This window comes from Pteropus medius, unplaced genomic scaffold (assembly GCF_902729225.1).
Source record: "Pteropus medius unplaced genomic scaffold, Ma_sr-lr_union100, whole genome shotgun sequence".
Taxonomy (NCBI): domain Eukaryota; kingdom Metazoa; phylum Chordata; class Mammalia; order Chiroptera; family Pteropodidae; genus Pteropus; species Pteropus medius.
In genome coordinates, this window is record NW_024354503.1 from 5,247,064 (window position 1) to 5,267,830 (window position 20,767).

A 20,767-nucleotide genomic window follows, 5' to 3' on the forward strand; every position below is an offset into this window, starting at 1 on the left:
TTCCTCCAGGCTCAAATCAGAAGAGAAATCCGATCATAAACTTCTTTATTTTCCCATTCCCAGAGCACCTCCCACAGATTCTCCGCTGCCTGGTCCCAGGATGGTCCCTGGTCCCAAGGAGGATAGAGGCGGTGGAGGGCCCGTCCCAAGACCGTCTCTCCTGAGCACCACAAATCCTCTCCTCTTCCAGCTCTCTGGCTTTCATGATGACAAGGAACGCTGTTCTGATAACCTCAGTCAATCCAGCTTTTCAGGGTACTGGGATAGGCAACAGGAGCAAGCCCAAAGAGGGACCCAGGGTTAGGCGACCAAAGAGAAGAGGTCATCAAGCCCTAATATAGAAGGGCAGGGTAGGGGCTTTTTGTAAAAATGCCCTTGAGGTAGAGATCCAGAAGGCAAGTTCTGAACAAAGCACCCTGAACAAGCCCCGCAGATTGCTACTCCCAGACTTCTGTTTTGGTGGGAGATAAGGCCAGGGCAGAGGGCTGCCACTGTGCAGTTACGAGTGATCTTGACTAAGGAAGCCCCTGAACCTGTCACTCAGGCTCGCTGGAGCTGTCCAAGGCACAGCTGGAACCCCTCACAAAGGTCATATTTGTCCGAAACTTCATGCTGGTGGGTGGCTGGCTGCGGAGCAGTGACTCCCCCTGGTCCTGGGGTAGGGGCTCATCATAGATGGTGGAGATGAGTCCCAAACCAGTTCCACGGGGCCTCTTCAGTTGCCCAAATGGCTGTAGCTTCTCTCCATGGTACCTGAATTAAAAAAGGGTCTCTCAGTGAGAAGGCTAGTCTCTCTCAAACCCCAGTAAAAAGGGTTGGGAAGGGACAGGGAAGTAGCTACTACAAATCTGGTTTATTCTAAAGACAAGAGCCTCTAAATCTGGATCTTTGCTCTCCAGCCCCCTTATCTGTCCATCAACCTTGCCAGCAACTAGAGGTCTCACATATTGCTTTCATTTTAAATAGTACACAAAGTTTAGAACAACTGTCACTACTCTGACTTACTTATAGTCACTTCCTAATGGCAATCGGGTCCAAATTCCTAAGACTAAAGATCCAGACTTACTTTTTCTTTCTAACTCTGCTTTAAAGTTCATTCCTAGAAGTCCCCAGCACCCATCCCAAAACCGGAGGGAAGAAGAAACCAGGGTACAGCTGAAAGGCTCACTTGCGCTCCCAGGAAAGTTCCTCAGCTATACTCACCCCAATCCATGCTTGCATCTAGGGTGCTGGCCATCACTATCCAGGGCCTCAGGCACCCCTGAGCACTGGCTGCCCAGACCCTGGCCCTCAGCCCAGCCCTGCTGCTCCATCACCTTCCGTCCAATGCCCTGCAGAGGGAAAGGAGAAGACTCAAGAGATGGGGCTCTTAAGTGGGAGAGGGAAGGGAGAAGGGAAGGAATGGAGATAGAGAAGGAAAAGGAGTCAATGGACTGGGCACAGTGCTCACCTTGGTGTGGCGCTCAAAGGTGCCCACCTGGCGTTCGATCACAGAGCCATTCTCCTGACCATCACGGAGTCTCTGTTCCAGACGCATTTGGACAGAGTCTCGGGCATCCTTGTCTCCACCATCTGAGGAAGCAGAGCCCAGTTTGCAGAGGGGGTCTCTCTCAGCAGGAGGAGGAACAATCAGGTTTCTAGGACTTCCTCACAAGATTTATGTATTCATCTTTATGGTGTTTTATTACTTTATTATTCTCTCATTAGACTAGAAGCTTGCCAAGAGTAGGAACCATGGCTCTCCTATCTTACAGATGAGGAAATTGTGGTACAGAGAAAGCATAGACCCAATAAGAGAGAATTAGAACCCAGGTCTTCACCTTTCCATCACCACTCCAGTTCATTTTTGACTCTACAGTATAAATTTTTAACCAGAGCCTGAGCTCCTGATCCTCCCACTTGATCAGGGCCTGCCCATCAGACCAGAGCTCCCTAAGGGCTGTCCCCACGTGTCCTTGCTCCACAAAGAAAGGAAAAAGGCTCTGCCTACAACCAGCACTTGATGTGCTCAACTAGAAATGTCTTAAGAGAGGAAACCTCTCAGTGAGCTACCCCAAGGGAACTGGTGTCCTGTCTCAGCCTCTGCTAAGCAGGTCGGATAAAGTGTCACTGCAAGGCCAAGGCACCAGTTTAACCTCCCAGCACTGCAACCCCTGGCCCAGTACCAGTACCTCTGTCGTAGTACACACTCATGTCCACATCCCAGTCATCAGCTGTCTGTTCATCAAAGTCTGCAGATATAAGAGCATCAAGCAAAGTAAGCCAAGGATTCTCAGTTCTGTTGAGAGTTAAATCTAGACTTAGACATATGTTCTAGAACTTGGGGCTTTGGTTTGTAGTTTTAAATCTCTCCTCTGGGAGGATCATTCAGAATTTGCAGGAGGTCTTTTCTATCCACTCCACTGATTTCCTCACCTCTAAAAAGGATGACTGGTCTCTCATAAACAGTCAAGGTAAGCCACTTCCCTAGCCCTTCATTTGGGCCCACTACCAGGGAATCCACCCTGTGGAATAGAGAGCCCTGAGCAAATGCAGCAGGGATCACTCCCGCCCTTGTCTGGTTCCAGCATTACCTCCTTCTTCCTCCTGCCAGAATTGGGCATCAGTGTAGAACACCAGGCCGGAGCCACCCTTCTCCCACTTGAGCTCGATCTCCTCCTCAAAGAGCCGCTCAGCAGAACGCTCCTGTCTGGTCACGTCCTCATGTAGCGCTTCATGTCGCTCCCACTCCTCACCCCGGTCATCATCCTGGAAGAAGGTGGGGAGCGGAGACCTGCTTGTCTAGCTTCCTGACCTTATGCCCACAAGGAGGACAGCTCAGGACACAAAAGGCCTGTGAGATGGGCCCACAGCATCATTGCTCCAAATTTTTTTGAGATACAACACATATTAGGCCCTTGAGGCCTTGACCAACACATCTCTCCATCCTATTTCTCAACGTACTTGCTCCTTCCCCTGACGGGCCTGACTCACTCATATTTCTGTGCTTTTGGTCATATCGTTCCCTTTGCCTGAAATATCTGACCTCCTCTCTCAGCACCTTTTCTTCACTTGAGTAAATCCTCATCCCTCAAGTTCTACAGCCTCCATGGAGCCACCCACACTGAGGCCCAAATCACTATCACTGGTCTCTGAAATTGTCAGTGCTAAACAGTACATACTATTTAGGCCTTTAGACATGATGTCACAAAGGAAGAAAGGATAAGAAGTAATACCTATTGTCTACTGTGTGTCAGGCCCTTTCACATAACTTCATTCCTTTAATCACCCCAACAACCCTATGAGGTTAAGTACCATTATCCTCATTCTACAGATGAGGAAACCTGAGTTCAGGGGAGTAAAGTGATTTGCCCAAGATAGTACACCAAGAGAGTAGCAGAGCTGGCATTCAACCTAGCTCACCACAACATACGGCCGTTCCAGATGCTGGTTCTCTCCAGGGAGACTGAAGGCTCTTTTGAGGGCAGGAAATGGATCTTAGAATATCTTTGGAATCCTGTGCTAGCCCCTGTGTTTACAACTGCTTGACTGGACTTGTAGAATGACAGGATGACTCCTGCCTTGAAATCTGGGAGGCCCCTGTCCCAGTTAAATTCCATGAAGTTTCAGGAATCACTGCTGCAGAGCAGGTGCTGGAGAAAAGTTAAGACAGTACCACACAAGGCGGTGTTCCAGATTTGTTAGCAACTGTGCACTTGGAGTTTTAAAGAAATAGGTAAATTATTTTTAACCCAGAGTGTGTATTAAAGAAAGAAAAAAAAGTTCCCAGCAAATTATAACTCTCCAGATTTTATGGATGCATAACCAAGTTTAGAGAAAGAAGTAGAAAAATTGTGTATTTCACTGATAAAATCAGAGTGGAGGCTAGTGTTCAATCCAGACTCAAGGTCAGAAAATAGAGGTGACTTTTCAGCCACATAATAAAAGCACATGGAGGTTAGACAAGCAGTGAAGGAGACTGGGTTCACATCCCAGCTCTGCCTCTACTTCCTTAGATGATCTTATCTCTTGGTTGTAGATTTTCATTTATGAAAAGGACCCTCCTACAGTCCTTCTGAGGAAATGAAAAAGAAGATCCCTGTGAGACTCTTCTTATAAGAGTTTTGGCCCCTCTCCCCAAAGAAATGCATATTTGCACATGTAAATACAGTTTTACCTTCAATGTGAGGGAGTTCTGACTCTTTGGAACCCTTCCGAGGACCCCGGGTTTAGAACTCTTGTAATGTACAATTGAAGAGTGGTATTATTAATGCCTTGGTCTCCCCTCTAAGCTGCCAGCATGGCTCACTGTACTCACGTCATCTGAGTGTGACTCTTCTTCCTCCTCTTTTTCCCCTTCCTCCTTGGGCTTGCCACAGGGGCTGTCTGGTACATCCATCAGGCAGGTTCCCTGGGGTATTTCCTCACCCTCGGCCGTGTACACAAGCTCTTCCTGCTCCACAGTCTCTGCATCCTCATACTTGAAGGGCACATTGCCGTAGCGCCGGGAAGAGCCTGTCTTGGGGAACTGGAGCTGAAGCTGGGTGATGATCCGAGGGGGCAGGCGGCAGGCCCGGATCAACTCCAAAAAGACTTGCAGTGGAGTCCCGACATTTCCATTGGGCATCAGCACCGGTGGGTTCAGCTCTGGCAGTTGCCTCAGGTCGGCCAAACTGAAAGCTTCACTCTTAGCCTTCCGACTCTGTAGTTCCTTTCGGGTCTTGAAGGGAAATGAGCCCAAACCTTGGGAAGCAGGGAGAAGAAAGGTTCTTGAAAACTAGAAGCCTCCAGCAACACTTGAGCCAGAAATTGGTCCAGGTTTAAATCCTTTAGCCTAAAGCAATTGCTCCCTTTCAAACTTCTCCAGAATCTCTTCCTCTGTTCCCTGACCAGAACCACCTAGTAATTTCATGCCATTTCTTATCACCTCACCTGAGTACACAAGTTTCTTCCAGATATGGTTCCTGTTAACCTTCTGATTCTCAACTACCACCAGTTCTCACCCCCTGCACACACTCACAGCATGTGCTCCAGCCACATCTAACAATTTGACTTGCCCTGAAAATTTCATGGGCTTTTTTACATCTTTGTCTGCAAATGTCATTTACTTTGAATACCATTTTTTCCTACAAACTCCTGTTTATCTTTCAAGATCCAGATGAAAAACCACATTTCCTGATCCCTCTAGGAAACTGGTTTCTCCCTCCTCAGTCCTCTCACAGCACTTGGTGATAAACAGCATAGGCTCTAGAGTAAAATGCCTAGGTTTGTATTGTGACCCTGCTACCTACTAGCTCTGTAACCATGGGCAAGTAACATAATACTGCACCCTTCAGTTTCTTCATCTATAAAATGGTTAACAATGGCTCCCATCTATTGGATTATTGTAGGGAGTCAATAAGAAAATGAAAGGCTTAGAACAGTGCCTAGTAAGTATCCAGGAAGTGCTCAGTAAATGTTAACAATTAGAATGGCATAATATTTATGACAGTTATCCCTTTACAAATCTGTCTTCTCAGGATTCGGAGCACACAGTGTGTCCAAATGTTCTCAGCATACCAACTATAGTCACACTAGGTCTAGAAATAGAAGCTAGATTTTGGTGAATGAATGAATTAGAGGGCTCTGCACTGTGTTTCCTGTTCCCCATCCAAAGGGTTTCCCACGGAAATGGAAGCTGTCCAAAGAAACCGTCTCTTCATTTGCATCTTGCCAAGAGAGGACTGAGTAGAGAGCAACGAAGAGAGCACAATAAATAAGATTAGAAATCTGATTTCCTTTTTATCCTTCTGGGTTAGTGCAAAATCAATCCCTCGATAGAGAAAACGGTCTCAAAGAGGGCATAAATTGGAAAATGGAAGGTCATCCTGACATACTTTCCAGGTTTTGTTCCTGTTTTTTTTTGCAAGTTGAGCCCGAAGCTCTGTCCAGAAATGACCTATACTCCTAAAGAATCGTAACCAGAGAATGATTTATCCTCTTCACCCTTCAGGAAAGGTGCTTCTGCTGCAGGCCCAGCCTATTATCTTTCCCAACCGTACCTGATGCCTCAGTAGGTAGCCGAAGTCTGCGGATGAGACAACGACCGGGCAACCAAGTCCCCTGAGAATCCAGCCACCGGCGGCCCGAGTACATGCGAACCAGCCTCTGGGCTTGAGCCGCGCCTTGTACCGAGATGACGCAGCAGCAGGTACGGGTCTGGGTGGGAGCAGAATCCCGAGTGGAAAGAGTGCGGGCATCGGTGACTGAAGTCTGGGCGAAAACCTGGCTGACAGGAGTTAGGGCAGAGTCGGGAGCAGCCTGGGAAGGGGACCGCTCAGGACGATGCCGGTAGTGAAAACAGAGGAAGCCACAGCCGCGTTGTTCCCGGAACTGGCTAAAGTAGCTCCGTAAGTGGGCCGAGCGCAACTCCGAGGGGATACCGCTTACTATTAAGTAAACTGTCGCCTCTTCCTCCGTCTCGCTGGGCACCGCCATCTTGGATTGTCACATGATAGGCTGGAACCAAGTCTCGCGAGAACACGTTAGTGGCGCGGAGGCTCTATGTCACAGTATTGCGTAATTCGTGGTCAGTCCGCTGGGGCTGTGGATGTGGAATCAGGGCATTGGGAGGTCCCGGGGAAATCATACAGATCCCTTTCTCGCAGAGAGAAGCCGGCGATGATGGAAAAACGCACCTTAAGAAATGGAGTTACAGAGTTGTTTCATAAACTCTAAATGAAGATCAAGTTAGAAGCCTGCAGGAGGCGCAATTTTTAAGATTTTTAGTTGTTGAGGATCTCCCAAACCTAATCTCATTTCTTTTTTAGTTTAGAGTCTTTTCAGTCTTTCATCCGTATATGTTTCCAAAACATATTGGTGAACTCCCACAAATCGGTAAGAAAAAGATAAGCCAGTTGAAAAGGACGCCGAAGACACTTCACAGAAGAGAAACACGTCCAATTAACAGTTACCAAGCCCAGCGATTCTGGAGAACTGAGAAGGTTAAGAACTCCCTCCCTTCCTTTTCTGTTCCAGAACACAGTTTACTGCAAAGAAACACCCTTCTTTCTATGACTTAGATCAAATTCATGAGTGCCACCTTGTTTATGTTTGACAAGACTAGGCACAGTTTCCAAATTCCAATTCTTTGCCTCATAAACATTTAGGTAAACTGCTTGTCCCCACTGATCAATCAGAACAAAATGCTCGTTAACCAAACTTTGCTTAAGCTTCTCTGCTTCCCACAGGTCCCTGAACTTTGTCTCCCCTCACCCCTAGCTTGAGTCAGCACACAACCCCTCCTTAACCGCCCCTCCAGAGAACAGACTGGCTTCAGAGTAAAACATTCTCAGATCTACTGTCCCATTGTGCCACTCTTGGTCATCTCACTTCCTCACCCCCATTTTTTTTCTAGCTTCATTTACTCCTGCCTACGAAAGAATAACTTATGTGCCTAACCCCTGAAACGTGTAGATCTATGGGCAGAGTGTTCTCCCATTGCAAAAGCCTCCCTCTCTCAATTGCAATAGCTCCTTTCCTCCCTTGCAATAATCATTTCAAATAAAGTCTCTCCTTGCTAAGTCCAGATTTGTTTTATATAGGGATACATACATAAGTATGCTGTAAAACCTTAAAGAAAAGTAAATAAATTATTAACCCAAAATTCAGGGTAGTCATTACTTTTGGAGGGAAGTGAGAGATTTAGAAAGGGACTTCAAAGTTGATGGTAATAATGAACTATGGAACAATGATGGCGGTTCATTGTACTGTTATTTATCTTTTACTTATATTTTATAAATATTGTTTTACTCAATTTTAATAAAAACATTTTAAAAGAAAAAATAACTCATATTTCAAAAGCCAATAAAGCAAGTGGTTATTTTGCGGCAATCGCAAATATACAGCTATTTGAGAAACAAAAAAACAAAAAGTTCTAATGAGAGTCTGTGTAATTGTCACTAGGGATAACATTATACCTGGATTTTAAAATCTGCTGGTGGAAGCGTAGTTTGGTATAACCATTTTGGAAAAATGACAAGACCTACTGAAGTTGGGTACATATTCTATGACTCAGTAATTTCAGTTCTCGTTATACAGCAACAGATCTTCAAATATCTGTGCACCAAAAGACATGTGCAAGAATGATCCTAGCAATATTATTTGGTGAATCAAATGTGCATCAGCAGTATAATGGATAAATGAATTTTAGTGTAATGGGATACCATACAATGAAAATGAATGGGTTACTGCTACACAGAGCAGAAGAATGAATCTCAGACATAATATCGAGTGAAAGAAGACAAACACAAACAAGTATATGCTATACGATTTCATTTATATAAAGTTTAAGACAAGTGGATTGGGTGAAAAAGGTGAAGGGATGAAGAAGTATAAATTGGTAGTTACAAAATAGTCATGGGGATGGATGTAGGGTACAGCATATGGAATGTAGTCAATAGTATTGTAATGGGTATGCATAGAGCCAGATGGGTGCTAGAGTAATCAGGGGCATTGCTTTACAAACTATACAAATGTCTGACCAATGTACTGTATACCTGAAACTAATATAAAAAAAAAGTCATAAGAAATAATAAATAAGTTTAAGACAAACAATCTCATTTATAATGTTGGACATCAGAGGTAGTGATGCCCTTTGGGGAGGAAGGTGAAGGTAACAATGAAGAGGGTTCTTGGAGTGTTGCTAATGCCCTTCTACTAGTTGAGCTTGGTGGTAGTTACAGGGGTGTATTCATTGTATAATAATTCATCAAGCTATATACATATTTGTTTAGTTTTCTATATGTTATACAGAAAAAGGTTTCATTAAAACTATAGTTTTAAAAATCTAAAAATTGAAAAATAAGTGCTTTACAGCAAACATGTGGATCAAAATAAAGATGGTGTGCTCTGGAAAAGCTGTTAGATGACCCAAGAAGTTTTGCACTTATGATTACATACAATTGCCATTTGTGGGACTAAATTTCCAGGACCCTGCATGATGCTAGATGTGTAGTAGACTCAGTAAATTTTTATTGATAGAATGAATATTTGTGGCACTACATGGGGATGGGCCTCTGGGTATTGGCTGGAGACTTGGGAACTCTCTCCAGAGAATGAAGGGTCACTTCTGTGGGGAAACACATAGGCCAGATTTCTCATAAAAAACTTAACCCCCAAAGCAAAACAAAACAAAACAAAACAAAACAAAAACTAACCTGAAGATAACCAAGACTACCTTTTCACTCTCATTATACCTTATAGTAAGTGGGAGGAGAAGGAGTGTAGGTGCTGGTATTTATTCTCCAGTTGATCATCCCTCTATAGAGCTGACTATAGAGCATAGGCCCTAAATCCAGACTACCTGAGTTCAAATCCTGACTCTATTACTTATTAACTGTGTAACCTTGAGCAGGTTACTTAACTTCTCTGTGCCTCAGTTTCTTAAATATGTAAAATGGAAATAATGATAGTATTTCCAGCACAATTGTTGTGAGAATTAAATAACATAATCCACGTAACATGTTTAGAGTACAGCTACCCAGAATGACCTGCCAGGAATGGGTGGTCCTTTTTGTTAATCCTGATTCTCCTGAGACCTTAGCCTTGTCACCTCCATGCTGTTTCACTGGGATTGACTTTCTCTGCTGCCTTTGTTCTGTGACATGGACCCTATCCACCTCTCCAGGCCCATCTCTTGCTGCCCTGGGCCCCAGCTGCCCCAGACCACTTGCAGTTAGCTAAACACCCTTGCTCTCTGACATCTCTATGCCTTTGCACCTATCAGCCCCTCTTGTCTGGAATGCCCGTCCCTTGGTTTGCCCGGCGAACTCCTATTCATTCACTTTAGCTCAAAGTACTCATCACTTGGCTGAAGCATTTTTCCTACCTCCAGGCAGATTTAATCACTTCCTCTTCTGAGCTCCTGCTGCCTGTTGTACTCCCTGTATCACACTTAAGATCGCTCCGTGTTGCAATTACTACTTGTGTGTCTTTCTCTGCCATAAACAGGAGGTTTGATGAAGTCAGGGACTGTATCTCATTTATTCCATGTCATTTGACATCTAGCACAGGGTCTGGTACAAGTGGATGTCAAGAGAGATGTTGAATGACGGAATTAATGGCTGGCTGGCTGGTGAGTGTGGGCTTTTTGCTGACATCATAGATTCTAGGATAAGTGACTGCCCCAAGGGCAGGGTGTGTCAGTGCACACATCATTGGCCTGACTGCTTAATAAGCAGTCAATGATTTGGCTAATGACCGTAGAGATAATAATGATAATAAAATGGTACCAAGGCTGACCCTGCTTCCTAGTGAGTCATCATGGCTGGGCTTGAGGACAGAGATTGTGGATAAAAGGTAGATGGTCAGTAAACAGTGGCTGAGCTGGCTCCAGACAGCCTGATCCTGGCCATGACTCACTCCAGCCTGTGCTGGTGGCAAGAGCCGGGCCTCCAGAGTCCCACAGGCCTGAGTTCAAATACCAGCATAGTGATATACCAAGACCTCAAGTACACCCTGTCTGAGCCTGTTTCCGCCTCTACCCTCCCTGGCCGATGAGACAGAGATTGCACTTCTAAGAGGCTGATAACGGAGGAACAGCCTCCACCTTTGAAAAGCCTGCAGTCTTCTGGAGAAAGCATTATTTTCTTTATTACACTGTATTACAATTTTTTTTACTTTTGCTATATTTGTCTTTATATTCCTCCCAGAAGGCCTTGGTAGGCCACAGGAAGTGACTTATGAGATACAGATGAGAAACAAATGGAAGTGTAACTCCCAAATGATATGGAGGGGTAGGGAAGACATTTGAAAAGGAGCAAGGTAGAGCTGATAAGGGAAGCTAATTCGATGATGGAAACATAGAAGTTGGGGTGGGTGGTTGATTAGAGGCTTTCTAATCAACGGCTTTTCAAGGTTAGAGGAATGGGGAAGAGGCAGGAAGACTCAGTCTGAGAGTTTAGGGAGATGGGACAGTAAATTAATGGGATCGGTTTGTGAAGGGACATACAAGATAGAATGGCCCCAGATCCCTGGATTTGTTTGGCTTCTACTGGGAGGCAAGACATCTGCTCTTGACAGAGTTGCCTCCTGCATCTGCAAGTGTGCTGGCTGGAAAATTAGTGTTTGGCTATCACCCATGGGAACATAGGCTGTCACCCATAGGAACATAACATTCTAACAATAAGCTTTCTGTTTCTGTACCTCCGCTTGCACACCCAACCTGTGGGTCGACAGGTAGTGAATAGAAGAAAAATAGATCTTCGTGTTCAGACAGAATGAAGAATGGGATTTGGGGCTTAAAAACCCTGTACCTCTATATTTCAGGGCTGCTTAATTTGGGGTCTGCGTACCCCTGGCAGACCCAGCTGGCTGAATAAAGAGAATGTTTCCTATAACTCACTGAGTTCTGGTGGTCCGTGTATCTTTTGGGGGCTGGTGGCTACAACATTTGGAGGCCCCAGCGAGATCTCAGGTAGTGGCCCTGGGATCTAAGACCAGACCGCCCTCCGAAGCGGTTGCTGTCCCTGTTACAGATTCAAAGGGGTGGCCAACCTGAGACGTTCCAGGGCCCTTGAATGCCGCGACGGGGTTAATGCAATCGTCAAGGATGCAACTTTCAGGACACGCTCTTTGTTCTTGGTCCTGATGGGAATCTGGAATCTCCGAGGCCTCGACGTCTGGATAAAATGTACCTTTCTGTTTCTGTTGACCGGTCATTGGGGGGTCCATGGAGAGACTGGATGTAGTCATATCTCCCGGACCATGGCCAGGCCGCGGGACGCCGCCTCCTGTGCCCTGTTGTTGGGTTCTGTTTATTGTCTCTGGTCTTGTCTAGGTTGTAGGTGGCAGACTTCTTTGGGTCCACCTACACCTCAGTAATTGTTCTCATCTGAGTGTCTATTTTGTGTTTTGTGTTTTCTACACAAGCAATGGGGAGAAGCCCAAGTTCACAGAAGACACCCTTGGGGTGTCTCCTGCGACATTTCAAAGAAGGGTTTGTAGAAGGAGCTAACTATGGCATAAAGTTTTCTCCAGGCAGACTAAGAACATTGCGCAAAGTTTAGTGGCTGTCTTTTGATGTAAATTAGCCTCCTGAGGGTTCTTTTGACAGGGGTTTAATGAGGAATGTTTGGAAGATTGTCACGAGAGATCCAAGACATCCTGATCAGTTTCCCTACATTGATCAATAGTTAAACTTTGTTCAGAACCCCCGCTCCTTGGCTCCGTCGGTGTGCCCTTTCTCTGGAGGCACGAGTTTTAGTTGTGGGTACCCCGAAACATGCAGCAACTGAATCTCCAAGACAGCCCAGTCCCTCAGTCCTCCAATCTCCACTGGAGGACAGTGACCTTCCCCCACCCTATAATCCAGGACGACAGAGGCCCAACAATACCGCCTCACCTCCTTGGACGTAGGCAGGTAACCCCTATGGGCCTCCTGCTCCTGCTCCGAGTGGAGCACCAGCCAATACCACCACCCTGGCCATTCTCCCCTTGCGAGAAGCACCACCCCAGGGGCATCACACAGACAGGCCCTTTATGGTTTACATGCCTTTCTCGATTAGTGACCTATACAACTGGAAGGCACAGAATCCACCTTTCTCTGAGAAACCCCAGGCATTAATGCGACTCTTAGAAAGTGTCTTTCCGGACTAAAACACAAAAGATAGCTGCGGGAGGGAGGAGAGCTGAGGAAGCAGGGGAACAGATCGAGGAGGAATTTCCCTCCTCCCGCCCAGACGGAGGACACAATTCTCAGGCAGGGAGAATGGCATTAGATCGGTATCACCAGATTCTAATTGGGGGAATTAGGATGGCTGCTCGTCAGCCAACTAATCTTTCTAAGGTTACTGAAGTTATACAGGGAGGGACCTCGGGAATCTCCTGGAGGATTTCTTGAATGAGGTGTACCAGGTATACACCCCCATTGATCCTGAGGCCCCTGAAAACCAGCGGGCAATTAATATAGCCTTTGCTACTCAGGCAGTCCCTGATATCCGGTGTAAATTACAAAAATTAGAAGGGTTTGCAGGGATGAACCTGTCCCAACTTGTTGAGATAGCCCAGAAGGTGTTCAACAACAGGGCACCAAATGACCCCAAACATATGGCTAAAATCCAAACTACTGTCATCAACCTAGCCAATCTGTTGCTAGACGCAGACCCCAAGATCCCCGTTCATGACTGCACAGATTTCACTGATGCTGTGTGTTCCTCGGGGCCAGATCTGAAAGACTCCCCTCTGCCTGAGGCCGATGAAATTCTATTCACAGATGGGAGCAGCTTCATGCAGGAAGGAAGGAGGTATGCTGGGGCAGCGGTTGTAACTCTAACTGGCACCATCTGGTCACAGGCTTTTCCCCATAGGACTTCTGCTCAAAAAGCAGAACTCATCACCCTCACTGAGGCACTAAGATGGAGAAAGAATAAGGCAGTCACAATATACACTGACAGCCGATATGCCTTTACCACTGCACATGTACACGGAGCCATCTACAAGGAAAGAGGGCTTCTGACTTCAGCTGGGAAGTACATTAAGAACAAGGAGGAGATCTTAGCCTTACTTGAAGCCATATAGATGCCTAAGGCTCTTGCTATTGTTCTTTGTAAAGCGCATCAAAAAGGGAATAGTCCCGAGGCTGAGGGAAACCGATGAGCCAATGCAGAGACAAGAACAGCGGCCACAAGGCCAGTGGGGCCCCCACCACATCTACTGACTGTTGTCCCTTACCTAGAACTGCCTTTGTCTCCAACCTATATGGTGGAAGAGAACATATATTTTCAAGACAAGGGAGCCACTAGGAACCAACAGGGGTGGTGGACGACCCCAGATGGAAAAATCAGGCTCTCATGGGCCCTTGGAAGGACTCTCCTCCACCAACTACACCAGACCACACACCTAGGGTGAACTAAGATGCTCCAGAAGGGAGAAGAACCGCAGAGGAGATTGCCTCGTGATGCCCAGCTTGTGCCCAAGTTAATCCAAAGAAGGGGAAGATAGAACCTAGGCATAGGGAAAGAGGAATTTATCCGGGGGACCACTGGGAACTCGATTTCACTGAGGTAACCCCGACTGTGGGAGGCTACAAATATTTACTTGTTTTTATAGACACCTTTTCAGGATAGGTAGAGGCCTTCCCCACCAGGAAAGAAACTGCCTTAGTAGTTACTAAGAAACTACTACAAGAAATTCTCCCTCGATTTGGTCTCCCTGGAACTTTAGGGTTGGATGACAGGCCAGCCTTCGTAGCAAAGATATCACAGCAATTGGCTAGCTACCTAAATTGGCGATGGAAACTCCACTGTGCCTACCGGCCCCAAAGTTTGGGCCAAGTAGAGCGAATGAATCAGACCCTAAAAGAGACATTAGTCAAGTTAGGATTAGAAACTGGTGGGACGTGGGTAGAACTTCTCCCCTTTGCTCTTCTCCAAGCCAGGCATACGCCATATATTAATGGATTCACCCCATTTGAAATTTTCTTTGGAAAACCCCCACCTTTAGTACCTAAAATAGAAGATGAGAAAAAAGCAGAAGTGTGTAACCTTGTCTTACTTAAGTCTTTACAGGCCCTTCAAAGTGTATAGAAGGAGATTTGGTCCCGGGTTCGTGCTGCCCACTCAGCTCCGGAGGACGGACTTCCCCACCAGTTACAGCCTGGGGACTCTGTGTGGATCTGGAAATTCACTTCCAAAGAACTAGAATCCAAATGGAAAGGACCTTTCACTGTCTACCTGATGACGCCCACTGCAGTTAAAGTAGACGGCATCCCATCATGGATTCATCACTCTCACGTGAAGGCAGCACGAGAGTGGACAGCTCAGGAAGACGGGCCCTTAAGACTAAGACTCAAGCATATATAAGTCTAACCCTCTGTTTCTTCCTTTTTTCCTCTTTAGCTCAGGCATTCGACCAGCCACAACCAAAACCAGAAGGAGCATTAATAACTTTGCTAACGATAATACACAAGGTCTTAAATAAGACCACCCCAGACATAGGACAAGATTGCTGATTGTGCCTAAACCCAAAACTCCCTTACTATGTCAGGGTAGGAACTCCCCTAAACTTAACTGAGCTCAGCAGGCTAGAACTTCAAGTCTATTCACTAGCAGAAATAGTCCTTCAGAATAGAAGAGGTTTAAATTTATTATTCTTAGAATAAGATAGATTATATATGGCTCTAGGTGAAACCTGTTGCTTCTATGTTAATAACTCTAGAATAATTAGAAAAAGGTTACAACTAGTACAGAGAAATTTAGATGCCAGGGAAAAACAGAGACTAAAATCAAATAACTGATTTCATAAGATGTTCAATTGGTCACCATGGCTAACAACCCTTCTATCTGCTGGACCTTTAATCCTCCTCCTCCTCTTGTTAACTTTTAGCCCATGTTTCCTCGATTTCTTGTTTGTATATATAAGGAAGAAAATTAATTCTATTAGACTTTTAGTATTACAAAATAGAGGCTATGAGCAAATTCCACATGAAGAATCAAGGATTTAATTTTCCGCTAAGGCCAGTGGGGAATGTGCTGGCTGGAAAATTACTGTTTGGCTATCGCCCATGGGAACATAGGCTATCACCCATGGGAGCATAACATTCTAACAATAAGCTTTCTGCTTCTGTACCTCCGCTTGCACACCCGACCTGTGGGTTGACAGGTAGTGAATAGAAGAAAAATAGACCTTTGTATTCAGACAGAATGAAGAATGGGATTTTGGGCTTAAAAACCCTGTACCTCTACATTTCAGGGCTGCTTAATTTGGGGTCTGCGTACCCCTGGCAGACCCAGCTGGCTGAATAAAGAGCGTGTTTCCTATAACTCACTGAGTTCTGGTGGTCCGTGTGTCTTTCAGGGGCTGGCGGCTACAATACAAGGTGTGAGGGGGCGGCCTGTGCCAAAGTGCTGGGAAGGGGAGGACAGGGAGACGTGCCTGGGGGCCTGAGGGCTGGGTCTGGGGGGTTTTGGGGAGCGAGGGGGTGGGGGAGATGGAGGGCTTGTTCTGGCCTCTAAAGCTCTCTGGGCTCAAACCCTCTATTTGGGAGTTTGATTAGGTCCTGGCTGACAGGAGTTGAGCAGGGTATGGCCTGGCTGCGAGGAGAGTGGAAAGGGGATGGATGATTGGTTAGTCGAAGCTCTGAATGCCAGGCAGGGCAGTTTGGCCTGGACCTGCAGGCTGTGAGGAGATGTGCAGATGCAGGTCTGCCTACTTGGGGGGCCATTTTTCCTTTTCCTGTGACACACAGAAGATGGAGAATGCACCCTGGTGTGAGGGTATCTCCGTGTTGTGTGTCCCACCCTTGGGCACAGGAGTATACGTGTAATCTGGCCCGGGGGGCAGGTCTCTGTGGTGTGAATGTGTTTGGGTCTTGTTGTATGCTGTCGGGTGAGAGTATCTGTATTACCATGGTGTGTGTGGGTGAATGGAGGGTCTGTTTTATGGGTCTGTGTAGATGTGTCTGAGCGTGTGTGAGAGAGCTATAGGTCTGAGTTGTGTGTGTCTTTATGGTGAGGTCTGAGCTGTGTGTTTCTGTCCCATTCTGAGTCCGAGTCATGAATAGGTGATAGAGTAAGGGACAGGGGTGCCCTTGTTGCTGGCACTGGGTTCCCATAATGGGTACATGGCCAATTCAGCTGTGGTCCCTTTCCTGGGGCCTTAGGGATAGGACTGAATGACACCTCGAATCCTTGACTGTTGTCCTTGAATGAATGACCTCTTGTTGAGCAATAATTAACTTGGCCCCAGTGAGAAGAATCCAAACTGTGGTGGTGAAGGGGGTGGGGCCTGGTCGAGGCAGGCCTTATTACTAGAGAAAGGGGAGGCCTGAAAGGGGGTCCTATGGGCATGTGTGCTGTTATCATTCCCTCCTGACCACCCGGCAGGTCAGTCACCCTGACCTGAGTGATATTCAAAATATTGAACAAACAGTGAGGAACAGAGGTTGACCAATCAGAACAGACACAAGCTGTGTGCTGAATGGAGCAGTCATGGAGCCCATGGCTATGCCCAGCTTTGCCCTTCCAGTTGCTGGACAGTGGGAATGGATTCCAGGAGAAGCACTGGGACAGAGAGGCAGCGGAAGGGGACTCAGGGCAATGGCTGCGTGAACCACCTGTCTTGGAAGTGTTTCAGACTTTAACAGCTAGTGTGGTGGCTTGTCTTGGTCTTCAAGCAGCCACCAGGTCACCCCTGGATGTTCTCGCCCTCTCCCATTGGAAGAACAATGGACCATGCTCTTCTATCAGCTGCAGGCATGGGGGAGGTGAATGATGCCAAACTACAGAAATTCCAGTGACCTTGTCTGTTTCAATTTGGGAATGGGCTGCTATGTTTTTCTTACTGGCTACAAGGGAGTCTATAGGGGGCAGGGCTTGAGGGAGGGGTCAGTGAGGGGACAAAGAGAAACCTCTTCTCCCAAAGATAAAGGCAAAGAAGTGATGGGGTCCTGAACTAATTCTATCCCCTGGATTTAGACCTGTGCAAAATAAATCTCATCCCCAGCAATGAAATCATCATCCCACTCTGAAAATTAATCTCCCAGTTCTCTGAGGCATGGCTCCTGCACCCCTTATGGTTCCTTCCCCTTGGAATCCCTCTGTTGGGGGCAGAGTGGACCCTGGAGGTGAGATGGTTCCTTCCACATGCATAAACTACAGTGTCAGGCTTCAGGGGTGTCAAAACTTTTATTATAAAAACCAATAACTTATGTCAATTCTGTACAAAGTCAGTAGGATTTCTGCTCCAATGAGAAGTCTAAGCTTTCATCTGTATCCCAGGAGAGGACAGGAGTCTTGGCCCAATGGCTCTGGAGTCCACCAAGGGCCAGCCAGAGAGCTCGAGCACTGTGTCCAAATCAAGGAAGGCTCAGAAGAATCCAAACTGTGGTGGTGAAGGGGGTGGGGCCTGGTCGAGGCAGGCCTTATTACTCAGATGGGGTGTGGATGAGTGAGGGGCCAAGTGGTCCATCTGGCTGGGCCAGGGCCAGCTTGCACCTGGGGAGCCGAGTGCTGTCTGCACAGGCTTGCCACCTCTGGGAGTATTAGGTCATCCCTGGGGACGGATGTGCTGAATCAGCGCTGCCAGCTACTGTCCAAGCTACACTTGATCTCTGCTTGGGCTGGAGCAGGTTGGCTCAGTAAAAGCATGTCCTCAAGAAGGCCAGCGATGTCAACTTCTCCAACAATAGGGCGAAAGAAGAGGTCCTCAAGCAAGCTGGGTGGAATGGACTTGAGGGTGGAGGCTGTGAGAAGGACATGTGCTAAACGGCCTTGGCCTGCGGGGCACCAGGCCTCCAAGACCTCACACAGTGCCTGATGAGCCTCTCGCTGCAGATGCCAGATATGGGAGGTGGCATGGAGGCCTGGCAAATCTGTGGATAGAGGGTGAAGAGGGCTGGTGAGCAACCCACTCCAAGTCACCACATGGCGAGACTGGCCCCAGACTCAGCCTTTAAGGCCCCATCACTACCTACTCCATTTACTTATTTATCCATCTATTTATGGAGAGGCCGTGTAGGGTAATGGTGAAGAGCCAAGCTGTCACTTATTAGCTGTGGGCAAGTTATCTCATCTCTGTGCCTTGGTTTTCTTATCTATAAAACGGATGTAATAATGGTACCTATCTCCTAGTCTTGTTATGAGATTTAAATGAGCTAGTATATGTAAAACCATATAATTGGGTCTAATATATGGTAAGTATAATACAAGTATTTTGCTACTATTATTATAATTCATTATGGTAATTTATGCATTCCTTCAGGACTTCTTGGTGAGGAATTTTCATCTAGATGCTCTCCAGATTACAAAGACCACTACCTCCATCTGTTGCTCTCCTGGCTGAATTTTATAGACTCCTCCCTCTTCTCCCCCACACCTCCTATTTTTGTCTTTCTTTACCATGTGGTCTTTCTGAACACACAGTTTTACCTGTGATTGAAGCACATCTGCGTCTGCCCACCCTCCCCTCCCTCACTCCCACCTTCCCTGAGGGTCAGGGCAAGCTCCTAGGGCAGAGTGGCAAAGGCTAATCTCTGATGTGAACTGATCTTGAGTTCCCATCCCTGCTCTGCCCCTACCTGGCTGTGTGACCTTTAGCAAGTCACTTAGCCTCTCTGAGCCTCTTTTGTGAGATGACTGGCGATAAGGAGGACCCAAAGAGATAATGAATGTGAAACCCTTAGAAGGTGCCTTCCCTGGCTGGGCCTTGCCCCCCTCCAGCCTTGGCCCTCATCCTGGAGTGTCCGGGAGCTCACCAGGGTTGAAGAGGATGGTCCCTTTTAGGTAGGCATACTCTTTGGGGCCCAGCTCCAAGCTCCAGAAGGACTCCAGGCAGCACTGAAGCCACTGCACTGCAGCCAGCGAGGGCTGAGGTCGATCTGGCAGCTGGCCACTGCCTGCACTGCTGCTTGGCTCCTCCAGCAAGATCTTCTTGAGTATGCTGGGAACCGGGGCCTCCGCCACCTCAAAGGTCACAGTGTCCTGGGCCAACCCCATCAGGAAGAGGGGGCCCCAGCCACCCCGCAGCAGCTGCCGCTGATCCTGCTGGCGCAGCAGGCAGAAGGATGGTAGGTTCCTGAGGAAGACCACCGTCTTGGCCAGAACATCCAAGGCCTCTCGGCAGGTGCGATTCGGGGCACACAGTTGGACAGGCCGGTGCTGCCTGCACAGGCAATGACTACGGGCTTGGCGCGCAGAGGGCCCGGCCCTGAGGCTGGGGTTCAGAAGTGCGTACAGAATGGCTGGGCGGCCTGCGGCACCCTGGCATGGGCAGGTCTCCGGCTGACTGGAGCTCATGGTTAAGGATCTGATCCTCCTTCCTCCCAGCTCTCCCGCCCTCTGCTCTGCACTGCGGGTGCTATTTATATCCCCAGTGGGGAGGAGCGGGGAACAGCCGACAACCTTGACTCCAGAAGTCATGTTCATTGAAAAAAAAAAAGAAACATACTGACCCTGGAAGGACCTGTGGGGAAGTGCCGGGGGAGGGGGCCTTGGAAGCTTCACGTGGCCCTGATATCGCTTTAGTCAATGAAGTGCTGTAGGGCATGGGGCCGCCTGTCCACTGGCCCAGCTGTCCCTTATCGGATGACTCAAGCAGACAAACAGGGTCATTAACCCAGGCTGTACCAGGGCACCAAGGCCTCAGGTGCACAATCAGCAGGTGGCCATGGCAGGTGTCCCTATTGGTGCCTGCAGGACTTTCACTAAGCTGGGAAGTCAGTCCCAGAGCTGGACTGGGTTTGAACGCAAGGCCCAACCTGGAAGTGCCTTATCGCTGGCTTGTTTGCCTAACCTTGGGGCCCACCTCCTGTTGTTCATAAGAAACAGGCTGCAGGGAAGGGAGCCAGGACCCTGGGAGGCTGGGAGGACTTTGTCCATTGTACAGTTTATGAGGCCTCTTTTTCTGGGTCCAGTTCTGGGGGCCTTGCAGAAATAAGATCCTTGAAAAGTCTCTCTCCTCAGTTTGGATTTCTAAAGCTTCTAAAAGGCCATATCTGCTGAGAACCCCTCATAGAATGAAAATGATATATGGCTGCTGTTTATTGAACAGCTACTATGTGCCGAGTACTTTCCACCCTAATATTCAGAGCTTCCTTATAAGGCAAGATTTTTACTGTTTGAGACTCAAAGAGTGTCTAAGCTCATGCCACTAAGAAGAGACAGAGCCCTGATCTGTCTGACTTCAAAGCCTTTGCTTGTTTCCCTGTACCCACTGCCCAAATTGTGCAGCCAGAGCTGTGTGGCCTGAGTTTCCCAGAGTTGGTGGCTACCTAGATCCCCACCTTGGTGCTTCCTGGTCTGCATATGTTGCC

At 47.4% G+C, this 20,767-nt stretch overlaps 2 protein-coding genes across 2 annotated transcripts; both read right to left on the reverse strand.

The window, feature by feature from the left end:
• Positions 1–28: 28 nt before the first annotated feature.
• GPATCH3 (G-patch domain containing 3) lies at positions 29–6,488 on the reverse strand. Its single transcript, XM_039854612.1, has 7 exons — positions 6,021–6,488; positions 4,298–4,722; positions 2,574–2,748; positions 2,172–2,231; positions 1,451–1,572; positions 1,204–1,331; positions 29–753 (listed from the first exon to the last, which is right to left on the reverse strand). Exons 1-7 carry the CDS (start codon positions 6,454–6,456, stop codon positions 537–539), a joined length of 1,563 nt encoding a protein of 520 aa, XP_039710546.1. The 5' UTR covers positions 6,457–6,488; the 3' UTR covers positions 29–536.
• An 11,111-nt stretch (positions 6,489–17,599) lies between these two features.
• NR0B2 (nuclear receptor subfamily 0 group B member 2) lies at positions 17,600–19,778 on the reverse strand. The gene is made up of 2 exons (XM_039854189.1): positions 19,211–19,778; positions 17,600–18,328 (listed from the first exon to the last, which is right to left on the reverse strand). The coding sequence occupies exons 1-2, from the start codon at positions 19,749–19,751 to the stop codon at positions 18,030–18,032; spliced, it is 840 nt and encodes a 279-aa protein (XP_039710123.1). The 5' UTR covers positions 19,752–19,778; the 3' UTR covers positions 17,600–18,029.
• Between the last annotated feature and the right edge of the window lie 989 nt (positions 19,779–20,767).

What these genes read in the sequence shown, in the direction of transcription:
- NR0B2 (XM_039854189.1), bottom strand. Translation starts at nt 19,751, where the DNA reads ATGAGCTCCAGTCAGCCGGAGACCTGCCCATGCCAGGGTGCCGCAGGC. An exon ending in GACCATCCTCTTCAACCCTG is followed by an intron (nt 18,329 to 19,210) that starts GTGAGCTCCCGG and finishes CTCTATCCACAG; the next exon opens with ATTTGCCAGGCCTCCATGCC.
- GPATCH3 (XM_039854612.1), bottom strand. Translation starts at nt 6,456, where the DNA reads ATGGCGGTGCCCAGCGAGACGGAGGAAGAGGCGACAGTTTACTTAATA. An exon ending in GCTACCTACTGAGGCATCAG is followed by an intron (nt 4,723 to 6,020) that starts GTACGGTTGGGA and finishes CTGCTTCCCAAG; the next exon opens with GTTTGGGCTCATTTCCCTTC. An exon ending in CTGGCAGGAGGAAGAAGGAG is followed by an intron (nt 2,232 to 2,573) that starts GTAATGCTGGAA and finishes TTATATCTGCAG; the next exon opens with ACTTTGATGAACAGACAGCT.